The sequence below is a fragment of the Thunnus thynnus genome, chromosome 5 (genome assembly GCF_963924715.1).
Source record: "Thunnus thynnus chromosome 5, fThuThy2.1, whole genome shotgun sequence".
Taxonomy (NCBI): domain Eukaryota; kingdom Metazoa; phylum Chordata; class Actinopteri; order Scombriformes; family Scombridae; genus Thunnus; species Thunnus thynnus.
The window spans coordinates 12,994,099-13,006,934 of NC_089521.1; the positions used below are offsets into that span (position 1 = coordinate 12,994,099).

A 12,836-nucleotide genomic window follows, 5' to 3' on the forward strand; every position below is an offset into this window, starting at 1 on the left:
AAAGCAGGGACGGGGTCATGTGAGGACAATCTACATTCCTGATAATATATATTGTTATATAAAGACTACACCTAGATCCTGGTGTTCCAATCTTTCTTCAGTTCGACATGGGCAGCAACTTGTCTACTGTGTGATTTTTCACGCACAAAATACATTGCTAAACCCAATGGTGGATGGTCAGAGGTTACAAGCAATGCAAACAGAAGTACAGATGATTCTTTTTTGAAGAGGTAATCGAATTTGCTACATTTATACTTTTGTTACAACTATTATTATCTGCACTAAAAGCAGAATTCGATAGTGAGTGTAAGGGAAGGCAAGGGGCAGCAGCAATGGAGAAACTGCATTCTTTATAAAAATGAAATTCTCCTTCATTTTCCTCTCCAAGATAGGACATAAAGAATACCTGCTTCACACTTAAGAAAGTAAATACTATACTGGCATTAGAAAAACTGAGGCGGAGCAGAAGTCACAAGTTTGAAAAACAAGTTTCCAGAGACGAGCTCTGACTACATCTGCTCCCACTGTTCATAAAAAAGGCAATAGCTACAGGATGATGTGTGTGCTGTGCCTCTGGAAAAACAGAGTTAATAGTCACACCTCCATAGATGGAGGTTAGGATGTCAGTTCAGTTTTGTAAGCAAGGTCCTTTCATTTATTTGTCCGCAGTGGAACCCAATGAAAAAGTGAGATGGAGAAGGAAGAAAGAAGAGAAGAGAAGAGAGGAAAACATTTGTAGATGTACAGAGTTGTGGCGATCGTTATCTTAATTTTACATCTTTATTTGCTGTTTTTACTTCCTTTGCTGTTCCTGAATTTAATAGATTAAGGCATTTTTATCAATGAGTGCTGATTTTTCCATTATTTTTCACTGGCCCATTCAAACTACACTATTAAAATGCTAAGTAATTTGTTCTTTTTGTAGCTCATCAATTAGGTACATTACTAGTTTCATAAATTACTACAGTTTGACAGGAGAATTTGTATTTTTCCTTGAGTAAAGTATATTTTCAGTACTCCTCCATCCACTGGCTGTATGACTAGCAGCTGCGGTATGAACTGACCATGACATTAGACAGACTGCTATTATTGGATTTGTTTGCTGTGTGAGACTTACTGCAGTTTTCCTCGTCACTCCCATCAGGACAGTCGCTGAAGCCGTTACACCGGAATCGTCCGATGATGCAGTGGACGCCATTAGCGCATGCGAAGAATGTAGGGGCGCACTTTGACTTGACCTTAGCTAAGGAGAGAAGGAGGGTTGGGCGAAGTAGAGAGAGAGACAGTGGAACAATGGATTAGTCTATGTGTGATGGAGGGATGATGCAGCACATTTCAACACGGTACATCCTGTTTTATGATAGAATTAGCCTTGGCTGTGATGCATGAAGGGAGTAAGTAAGGTCAGCTAACGAAAAGTCTAAAACTTTCTTTTTTTTTTCCTTTTTTAAAGTTTTTATGATAGTGGTGCAACAGACACAAGCATTTTTACTTAAATTTTAAAATGAAAACAGTAAACTGTTCAATCAACATTGTACAAGGTTCAAATAATCACAGCTGCTGTGTTATGGAGACCAATTAATTACTCAGTCACTGTTGTAATATAAGACTTATCTTCATGTTCTCTTAAACATGGCAAGGAGGGGGTAAGATCGCGAGCACGGAGCACTGATAGGAGAAGAAGACGAGTTAATGACAAAGACAAAGGGAGCAAATCGTGTGGGAGAGTGTTTGTATGGATTCTGCCATTGATCAGCCTAAGCAGGCCACGGGTCTTATCTCCCAGGACAGGCCTGAGACTGAGTGACGAGCCTGCAGAACATCAATGCCTGGCGTCCTCCGTTTAGCGCTAACCCAGAGTTTTAACTCAAACACATTGATCTTCCCTGGCAGAAGCAGAAAAACAAGACAGCAGGTAGATGCAAACAAAGACATCAGAAAATAAAGGACCTCGTTTTGGCTCGATCGCTGTGAAGTGAGACTTTTAACAAGGAACAAGGAAAGACGTACAAAAGACGCAGCGGTATACAACCTTTGCTATTTACAGTTTGTGATAATTACAAACATCTGTGTGAGAAACAGTGTCATCTCTCAGACCTCGGTCTTCTTTCAAGTCATTTGCATTATAATAAAACAGCTTAAACTTGTAAATTTGGCTTTGTGTGAGAGCTGCTTCTGTTGTCATAGTATTTCATTGGAGACAGAGAAAGGAAAAGCTACCAATTACAGCTTAGACATTGTTATGATACTAGTTAAATAAGACTAGGAGTTAATACCAGTGAGGGAACAGCATTGTAAATACTATGGAGCAACAAAAGGATGGAACAGCCCACACAGTCAAACACACAGGGAGGGTGAGAGTGAGTGGGCATACTAGACATCTCAAAGCGAGCCACCAAATGGTCTTTGTTTTTTGGGGTTTTTTTTTCTTTTAACCTCAGCTGAATACAAAGGCTGGAATTGGCCTGCTCATAGGTTGGCATTACGCCGTCTCAAATGCCAGGGGCGCACATTTTTCCCTCTACAATATATTGTGGTAGGCTGATTTATGAGTTCTTTCAAGCTGCGGCGATTATGTGTGCCGAGGGGGGAGGGCTAGGCATAACAACCGAGAGGGTTTGAAGCGCCCGTCTCCAGGATGAAATGTAATCCACTGAACGCGGGAGAAAACTGGGATAGCGCCCGATTTCTTGTGTCTGTAGTCTGGGAAGCCTTTGTTTACCTGGACAGCAGAGGCCCTAACCACCCAAAGCTCATTTTGCATAGTATATCACATTCATTAGAGTCCAGGGAGAAAAACAGACATGGCTTTGGGCTGTAGCAACACATAAAAGAAAAGACACAAAAACATGCTACTGGAATTGAAATTAAAATTGAAATGAATTTGGCCACAAACAAAAGTATCATGCTTTATCTGTTATTTTTATTTATTTAACATGTTTGCCTGCTTGTATTTTTCTACTTGTCTTTTTACTTTTTATGTTCTGGTCTTGGAGACATAGAGTTTCTTCTTAGAAAATGCAATTTTCTCCTTCTCTGCATGGACATGGATACTAACTGTGTTTTTTCCATTTGTTCGGCAGACTCGCCAAGGATAGCTGTGTTATTGCTGTGAGATTCCTCATTCGCTTCCTCCCTCGTCCGAATCCTCATTACCACTTCTACTCAGTGTCCGAAATTAAAATTGACTCACCTGCCAAGGGGACTGGTAGATGAAAAAAATCCACCGGCCGAGCATATTTTTAAAAAGCGGAGAGCTGTGATGTTGAGGAGATGATGTCGTGTACGGTAAACTAAAAACTCGTCCTAACTCCACCTCGAGCGCTGCTTTCACAGCACTGTTTAGACGCATGTATGGTACGTGTGTCTACACTGTATAGGGAAAAACATTCCTCTGAGCTATTTCAGATATTCTCTTACATGACTATTTTGGTAGAAACATTTATCTGCCAGTGAGGTGGATAACCTTCCCGAGATTTACTTGACAAACATAAAATCAACCCGCATTTGGAGCTCGGCGGGTGTTAATTTCGGATGCTGCTTCTACTGCTGGCATGAATCATCTGACCCAGTGCTTGTGTTCCAAATTAGCTCAAAAGTCACACGAAGGGCAAGCTCATGAAGGGAAATGCGTGGGTGGGAGAGACGGCGCTGGTTGGAGGGATAGAGATAATGTGCTTAGCTGTTTTTGAGGATGCAAGGCCCTTTGTAGCCTGAGCTGAGCAGTTTTCAGAGCGAGGAGACAAAAAATTAATTATAGGAAGCGAGTTCAGTGCAGAAGAAATGGCAAAAACACAAACTAAAGTTTCCCTGTGAAGGTGCTCTGTTTTATTCCGAATCCTAAACTCTTTACTGTTCCAATTTAAAGAATGCTGCTGATCCAGGTAATGCTGATGAATTTCAGCACCTCTGCCTTACTTTTCAACCTATAACCATCCGTTTCATCCCGTCTTCATCCCTTCTGTCATCACTCTGTTCCTTCGTTTGAACTGCTTTCGTTCCGTGCCAAATTCTTCTTTCTCCTCTCTGAGCCTTTGTAGAAGTTGTTTACGAAAAGCAGGCAGGGTGTTGGACGGCTTCCAAACTTAGTTCCAGTGTTCAGCAGAGCAGCACAAATGAAAACGAATGAGGTAGCAGTCAAGCTGATTCCTTGAGGTAAGACTATCACTAGCAGAAAAACATGGCTGGATCACACCAAAACACAGTTGGAGGACACACAAACAAAGGCGCGTAAGCATGCCTACTCTCTTTGTGTTACCATCTCCCATAAAATTATAGGCATATGCGCTACACTGGGCTGCCAAATTTGATACCTGCTTAAAATTTCTTCCACAAAACATTTAATTGGAAATACTGAACTACTGAATATCCAAGTAGCAGTTAAAACAAACAAAAATCCAGGTCAGGGAGTGTAGCACCTCACTTTGGCCTTAATCGTTTGATGATTTAACACGAAGCTGAAATGCAACACTATAATTTGCCTCTTCTTCCCCGTCTTTATGTCCACCATGGCTTCAGCATTCATGTCAAGCAGAATCCGACAGCGTAACTCCAGTTGCAGATAGTATGCTTTTGCTCTTCCACCAATATGCACCTCTATGCCCTTCCCCTCACTTCTCCACCTTTTTTTTTTCCCTCTCCTCGCTTCCCCAGAGAACAGAATAACTTGTTCAGCACAGGTAGGCTTGGTCGTGATGGGCATGCATGATTGACGGAGTGAGGAGAGACGCATGGCGGAGAAAGGACTGGAGGAAGAGACTAACAAGAAAGAAAAACAGCGGAGAGAGAGAGAGAGAGAGAGCGGGAGAGAACAGGAGCCGAGAAAGAGTGGAGACAGCTGAGGACTTCAAAGGTTTCTCTGACCTTGCTGAGCATTTCTGAAGGGAGGAAATCAATAGGTAATGGAGTCAGGGTGTAAGCAAGAAGGGCAGGAGTAGTTTCAGACTCGAGGGCTGCGGGATCAAAATAATCACTCCAAACATTTCACTGTCTAAACCTTGCACGTTAGTTGTACAACACAATAACCTTCTGTGTGCAGCGAGAGTCGTTGCAACGTTTTAGAGCTTCCTTCACCGCGAGGGCCGAGTAGTTCATGGGCCACTGGTGCTCTTGCGAAGCCATCAAACTTCATGCTAGATGTGGAAGCGAGTGCGGCTCATATACCATATAGCTGGCACGTGTGCAAAATATCAGTAATATTTCAACAACTACCGATAAAAAGGGAGGAGAGCAAGGACATATAGTGAAAAAGCAGCAAGCGATTTGTCAGATAATAACCCTGCTGTAAAATTCATCATAGAAAGCAATGTGACGCTAAAATGGCCTTGTTTGATCTGGTGGTGCCTGACGTTGTATTGCACAATGACAAGAGAGCATTTTTTATTCCTTTGAAGATTTCGAAGCATCATTTTGCCTAATTTGTGACAATCGATGGAACAAGGATAGCATTCAGTGTAAAATAGAAAACTAGTGAGAAGAAGAGAGAGAGAAAAAAAGAGAGATGCAGCAAGAGACAGAGTCAGAGTAAGAGAGACTGTATGTAAGACCTTAATCAATATTTCATCCCTGTTCCTTGGTATTAATTACACCAGCTCATTGATCAGTCAACCATTAAGCACATGGGATGCACCAGACTCAGTCCCATTAAGCTTTCCTCTTCTTTCCTTACTTTCCCAACTATTAATGCTCCAGTCTCTTCATTTTCTTTCCACTTTCTCCTCCTTTCTTTTTGCATTCTTGACAGTTTTTTTTTTCTCTGAGCTGGGCTGAAACAACACACGCAAACCGAGACATGCTCCAGTCTTAAGTATCCCAAACTCTTCCAATCCCACCTGCTTTTGCTTCCATGCTGTCTTCCTAAAATGTACACAGAGACACAAAAAAGGAACGCACTCCGGGGCGAAGAACACCCACCCAGAAAGATGCAAAGCAGTAACGAAGAAGAAAAAAACACACCTATCAGCATTATTTGGCTCTTTGTGTTAAACCTCAGTACATTGGTCGCTGTTCCTATCACACACACACACACCCAAATCTTAGCAACCCCCCCCCCCCCCCCCCCCTTTGGTAATTTGGGAGTGTGTGAGCCTTGATATCTAAATCATAACCAATCTGTCTCAGGAGTCTTTTTAGCTGTTTCCACCCATGCTGTCGAGCACAGTACTTTGTTGTTGATAAGCATTTAGCAGCTCTTTTGAACTCAGTATCTCATGGGCATTGTGTGGAGGTCAGTACACACATACACACAAAAACAAAAACCAAAAAACAAAAAGCAGCATTGATGTTGCTCCAGGCTTTGGCTGTGTTATGACTGTGCACAGCAATAATGCGATGATATGCGAGTAATCCAATGAACTGAATATATTTTGCTCCTAATTGTTGGGAAGAACTAACAGGATCAATAAACAGTGCATCACGTTATGAAAAGTCCAAATGGTTATAGCCTTCATTGTTATGAAGTATCAATTGACTTTTAAAGTAACTGACTGAACATGAGGCTCTGTGTGAGCCTCTAATAAGCCGTCCTTCTGTTCCCCACTGACTGAATATACCAGCAGTGGAAGCTGCTATTGGTATAAAACAATCTGCCTGATGACAAACAACATGAACTGTTATACTAAGTTATGTACAGTGGTTCAACTTTCGATTTCATGTATTGATAACTTACTAGCTGGATGTTATACTCAGTCATAAAGGGCCACTATTAGCTCTAATTGTTGTTTGCTACAGTTTACTACAAACACGATGAAGTGCTCTAAAACACTCATCCCAACCATTTTTTGGCTTGTGTCCCTTAAACAAAGAAACTGCTTGTCACAGATTAATCTATGAGCGGTGAACAGTTCACCCTCCTCAAAAACTTTTCGTTTAAAGCGAGACTATGCGAGTTCTGCTGAAAAGCGCCCTTGTGTGACCACAAGTGGCCATCATAGTATAATGGTAAATGCTAAAACGTGTAAAGAAGAGTCATTAATCTGACTCTGGGTAATATTCATGTAAAGTTAAGCCACCACAAGTTACTGGTCACACCAGACTGAATGGCTCTAGTAACAAAACTCCTTTCAAAACTTACATCATCTTGTTTGCTCCAAAGACTGAAACTACACAGTAGTTAACAAGAAAAAGGGAATTATTAGAGAGATGTCTGGAAAAAAAACAACAACTTTTGTATAGAATAAATATATGAAATATATGTTTGAATCTTTCCCATCCCATTAATTGTCTTGTGACACCTCTGGTTTATGGACTGTACTTGTATAGAGCCTTTCTAGTCCTCCGACCACTCAAAGCGCTTTTATACTATGAATCACATTCACCCATTCACATGCTGAATGGGTACAGGGGCTACCATGCATGGTCCCAACCTGCCCATCAGAGGAAACTAACCATTCACATACATTCATACACAATTTGGGATTAAGTGTCTTGCCCAAGGACTGGAGGAGCCGGGAATCGAACCGCCGATCTTCCGATTAGTGGACAACCCGCTCTTCCTCCTGAGCCACAGCCACCCCTATCCTACTTATCTTACTACCCCCAGGTTGGGGAACACTGCTCTAAAGGAAGGAAGTGTCAAGCAGCAACATCCATTTGTGACTAGCAATCAAGATTTTTTCTTACAGGAAATGTGGTCTAAATGCAAAATGCAAAATACAACACAAAAGAGAGGTAATGTCACTTAGATATTGAGCAAGTGGCGAGACAGGAACAAAAGCCTTGATTAAAGACATGTTGACATGGATATGTAACTGGGTTGGCAGACTATGAGGAGATGAGCAGCAGGCCTTGGCTGTGCTTGATGTTCTCTGATCTTCGTTCAGTAAGAGCCACTGGCCCTGCTTGACGACCCTTCCAGTTTAAAGCAAAGTAAAAGTTGCACACAAGTTTTGTGAGTGTACAATTGTGAACACATGGACTCCTCCACACAGAAAAGCCATGACCTCAACCTGTAGGACTGCTAGTTCAGAACAGTCATTTCTCTAAAAATGTGCTTCTCTGTCTTTTCTCTCCCTCTTAACTGCATTTCTGTCCACTCCGCCTTCTTCGATTCCCCACTCCTTGCGTTATACACCATGTCCATTCACCCTTTTGGCCCTTCTACGCATCTCTCCTCTCTTGCCTGCTCATGCCCTGCCCAGACAAGGGCAAAGGGGCTAATCCTGGCTTTGAGGCCCAGTAAGCTCAGTCAGCTCTCCTCCCTCTCTCCTCTGTCAGTATCTATTTCGTCCAACACTCTCCAAGGCTGTCGTTATGGACGCCAGGGAGCAGAGTGCTACTGTGGTCCTCTTTGTGTGAGGAATTAGTCAGCAGCCTGTCTCTGAATCACTGCATGAAGCACACCCACATAGAGAAGATGCTCTATTGCTATATGCTCTCTAATGTGCAAACAACTGAAATGTTTTCATTTGAAATCCTGTTAATTTCATACGGAACGCAGCAGAGGTTACAGTCCGTAAAAAAAAAATGGACTTGATAAAAAATGAACTGCAAGGGGGTCGTGGCCTCGCACAGCAGGAGAGTAATACAATAAGCTGCATCTTTAATGCAATAAAGCTCAGGATGGAGATGTTGCCTCTCTTCTCTCCGCTCAGACTATTATTTAAGAGCCAGCAAAAGTATTTACATGACACAAGTTGACCCTTGTGCTAGAGGGGAACGGAAGAACAAACAAACAAGAGAGGAGCAGCGGGGCTTGGGAGGAAGGGAAAGTCGGTCTTTTCTAGGCGAATAAACATTCCCTGACCATTTGAGAGACAATTCCTGGCCTATCAGGCGTAACAGTCTGGGACATGTCTACAATAAGTAAGTAAATGCAGACCAGGTTTGCATGGTTCTATTCTGAACCTCCTCACGCACTGGAATAAAATGTAGTCAGATCAACAAAAAAATGAAGAAAGGAGTTTTTTTCTGAGGCGAAGCAACTGCCAGAAAGTGTCATCATAAGTTCATGTGTGGGTGGTTCTGTTTTACAAAACACTTTTGTAATGACCGGACAGATGCAACTCGGTATGTGCGATTACGATTACAGTCAGAGGTAAAAAGAAAATTGATCTTTAAATGTTCAAGCATGTCATTTGCAATTCCAAATTGATTTGTTCTCTTTTTATTTCCCCTTTAGCAACATGGCTTTCAAAAACAAAATTCTCATTAATGAGACACCAGGGAGGTGTCACCATATACGACCTTTACCTCTGGCTCTGCGCAACTATTCCTTGGATCAGAGACACCCACATCAGCACAATCTGCTGGCTCAACAGCATGGGCTTACTGGGGATCTACTCTCTCACTTCAGCTGTCTCCTGGTGCAATGTACACAGTAAAAATAGGCACTGGTCCTTGAGCAAAAAAGATGTGGCATAGAATTTTATATGCTCACACATTCATATTATAAATATCTAGTTATTGTGTGTATATGCACGGATGCAAAGCACACACGTGCCTTACAGGGGCACGGACACTAGGAAGATTCACTCCCATTTTCCACAAATGAATGTAAAAGTGGTCAAAGGTGTTCAATAAAAGCTGCATCCACCACTCATATTTCTGGAAACCTCTTGACAGAAGCCATCGGCTCACATTACAGATGAGAGGAAATTTAATATCCTGTGGTGGTCAACACTGCACTGCCTCCATGGTAATGACTGTGATTGCAAAAGATGGTGGGAAGACATCATCACATACTATGCATCATTACCTACTTGGTTCTATAAAAGTAAAGAAAGTCGCTCAGATGGTGAAATTTCACTCCCCAAAAAAAAAGAGGAAAAAGATTGCGACTACTGTATATTCTGAGGAGTCGGCATTTAAAACTCACTATGCATGTAGTCCAAAAACTTTCTATGAAGTTAGAGAATCTACCACCCCCCTCTGTTGTAAAAATATATATATATATATTCAAACACACCTGTATAAAACTGTGTGTGTGTCTGTGTTTTCTTTGAGGAGAGTTTCTCTAATTACGATTCCACTTGCAGAGAATCCAGCACTGCAGTCTCAAAGTTTCCAGGCATTGTGTTCTCTTCAGATAATAGACCTCTAGACAGAACTCATGCTGTAGCCACCATAATGAGTCCTCCTCTCTACTTCCTCTCGTTCCCTGACTCCCTTGTTCTCCCCTCTCTCCCTCCCTCCCTCCCTCCCTCCCTCCATCTGTCTGTTTGTCCCTGCAGAGCCCCTAATGGAGCCAGGGGTTTGAGGATTTAGTGACGCAGTCGCCAGAGATATCGACTGAGAACTAGCCATCTATTTGAGGATAATAAGGCCCGCTTATGCCGGAGCACATAATGTAGAGATCGACAAAAACAAACACAAGCAGTCATCTGACATCCCAGACAGGCAGCCTGAGTGTGTTGCTTTATGACTTTCTTTTAACTTTGGCAGTATGTCATGTAGTGTCAGTGACAGACAAAAAGAGAATCTTGCCTTTCTGTAGGTTCAAAGTGATAGTGCTTGAGAAAGATTTTGGTTGAGCATGTTACAAACTGGCAGCTGAACTGCGTCATTAGATAAAACAGGACCATTTAAGTATTTATTACTGATGTAATTAGTCCAAATGCATCTGAATATTATTTCTAATCCATCTAAGAACTTTATTAATTCAACATACTTCTTTAAGTCAAAAGCAGAATGTACCAAAGAAAGTAGTCTATGACACCTCTGAGCTAAGAAGACTGATGACTGCAGTTTGGCTATATAGGCTATGTGTGCCTCTCTTTCTCTCTCCCTCTCTCTGTGTGTGTGTGTGTGTTTGTGTGTGTGTGTGTGTGTGCGCACGCTAGTATGCCATGGGACAAAACTTTGTCAAAAGTAGTCTGCTGGCTCGCTGAGCTGCCAACAAGAGAGAACAGTGAGATAGCTGACGACTGCTGGAGGAGGAGAAAAAGAAGAAGAAGAAACTGAAAAGAGGCGAAAGAATGGAGGACAAACCATATTATTATTATTTTTGGCAGAGAATTAGCTGGATAAAACAAATCTCTGCAAGAAGAGGGTTATGCTTTCCTAATTGAAAACAAGCCTCTGTGAAGCAAATTACAAGCCAAAAGCCAAAAATCATCAGATGAGATAAAGAGTGAAGGCGCTGAGAGGAGTGAAAATGGGGATGCTAGTGTGAGAAAATTACAGAGATGAATATATCGGGAGATGATGGGGGGTGGGGGGTTTTCCATTCAGTGTGGCGAGAACTCAAAGTCAATCTTCATCAGCAATCCCATCTTTGTGTGGAGCTCCGGCTGAGACGGAAGGGAGAGAAGGAGGAGCGGCAGACCGAGAAGATCAAAGCCAACTAAAAGTGAGGATCAAAACTGAACTATTACTGTAGCCTTACGTAGAATTATGCATGTGCTACTATTCCTGCACACAGAAGTAATCGGCCTCTGCTTTGATGGTATTAAGCTTTGCCCTGGTGCTAAACTGGGGCCGAGGGTCTGGCGGGGAGGAGGAGAGGCACGTGCTGTGGGGGGGGGCGGAGAGGGAACTGAGGATTGAAGAGGGAAGTTTAAGGTGGCAGCGAATTAGGTTTAAATGGCCCTTATGGCTCTGCGGAATGGGAAGGGAGAAGAACTACTACTACAGCGATGTTGGATCATGAGCTCAAGAGTTGAGAAGACATGACGGCACATCTAAGAGAGAGAGAGAAAAAAAAGGATTTTATAACGGAGCCTGAACTGGACTTACGGCAGCCTTTCTCATCGCTCTTGTCAAAGCAGTCGGGCAATCCATCGCATTGCCACCCGCCTGGGACACACTTCCCATCTCCGCACATGAAGTTTCCAGGGATGTTGCACTCTGTGGTGAAGTTGTTCCCTGGGAGCAGCTGGCTCTCTGATGAACAAACAGACACATAGACACAGAGAGAGAGAGAAAGAAAGGGAGAAGAGGACAGACTATTACAATCTCACTCCATAAAGAAATCAAACAAGTAGAGGGATATTGCATTCCAGTGATATTCATCACTACAGTCAAAATGGAAGACTGTTATTATCTCCATTCTCTAAAGATAGAGATTATTAAAGGCAGTGGCTCTATTTAAAAAGCCATATCAATCTACGGGAAAATAAACAGAGGACAATCTCATGAATACTAAAGCCGACGAGGTCATATAGTGTTAACGGTATTGTGGATGTAAGCGTCAGTTTAGAGCCGGGCAATATCATAATAAGGCAGATAAGGATACAAACACCAAAGAACGCTCACATACAAACAAAGCACATATATTTCTCAGACATAGATGCACAGATACCAACACAGAGCAGAAATAAACACATTCGGCAGAAAGCATGCGCCCCGGACTAGTTTGGGGCATTTTCTACTTGACGCAGTGCAGCTGCGGCATAATGGGGCTGGAATGTTAAACACGGCCTTTTGGCTGAGGTTTGACACGATGCGGTGAGCGGTTTAGCTCGTAAACAAAAAAACTATAGGGCGGTAATGAGGAGTCTCACGAAGACCAGGCAACACTCTCATGCTGCAGTGCTGAAAAACTGGGTTCAGCTGGAAGGCAGCTTCATTACGCTCGAGAGCACGACGCGGGAGCTGCACCTGCTGACAAGAGGTTTGGACCTTTAAAGCCTGGAGTGACGGTGTGGTTAACCAGCGCTGTGACTGACTGGGTTACACGATACATCATTCCCGCTTAAATGACTCCAATTGTGAAGAGCAGGGATGCGAAAATGTGAGAAAGGTGCTACACTGAGCAATTTTGTTACATCAATATTGTCACTGTCAATTGCGCTGGAATACTTTGGCTTAATTACTCTAAACAAATGAGACTACAGCTGTGACAGCCTCTATCTCACACTCAGTTAGATCCACTGACACTAGTGGTTTTTTACAACCGA

At 42.6% G+C, this 12,836-nt stretch overlaps 1 protein-coding gene across 1 annotated transcript in view; it reads right to left on the reverse strand.

Moving 5' to 3' along the window:
- ldlrad3 (low density lipoprotein receptor class A domain containing 3) overlaps positions 1 to 12,836 on the reverse strand; it is an 88,046-nt gene that overhangs the window by 41,774 nt on the left and 33,436 nt on the right. The window contains exons 2-3 of the mRNA XM_067589332.1: positions 11,674 to 11,820; positions 1,118 to 1,243 (exon numbers count right to left, since the gene is read on the reverse strand). Coding sequence (XP_067445433.1) covers positions 1,118 to 1,243; positions 11,674 to 11,820 — 273 coding nt within the window. The remainder of the gene's footprint in view (positions 1 to 1,117; positions 1,244 to 11,673; positions 11,821 to 12,836) is intronic.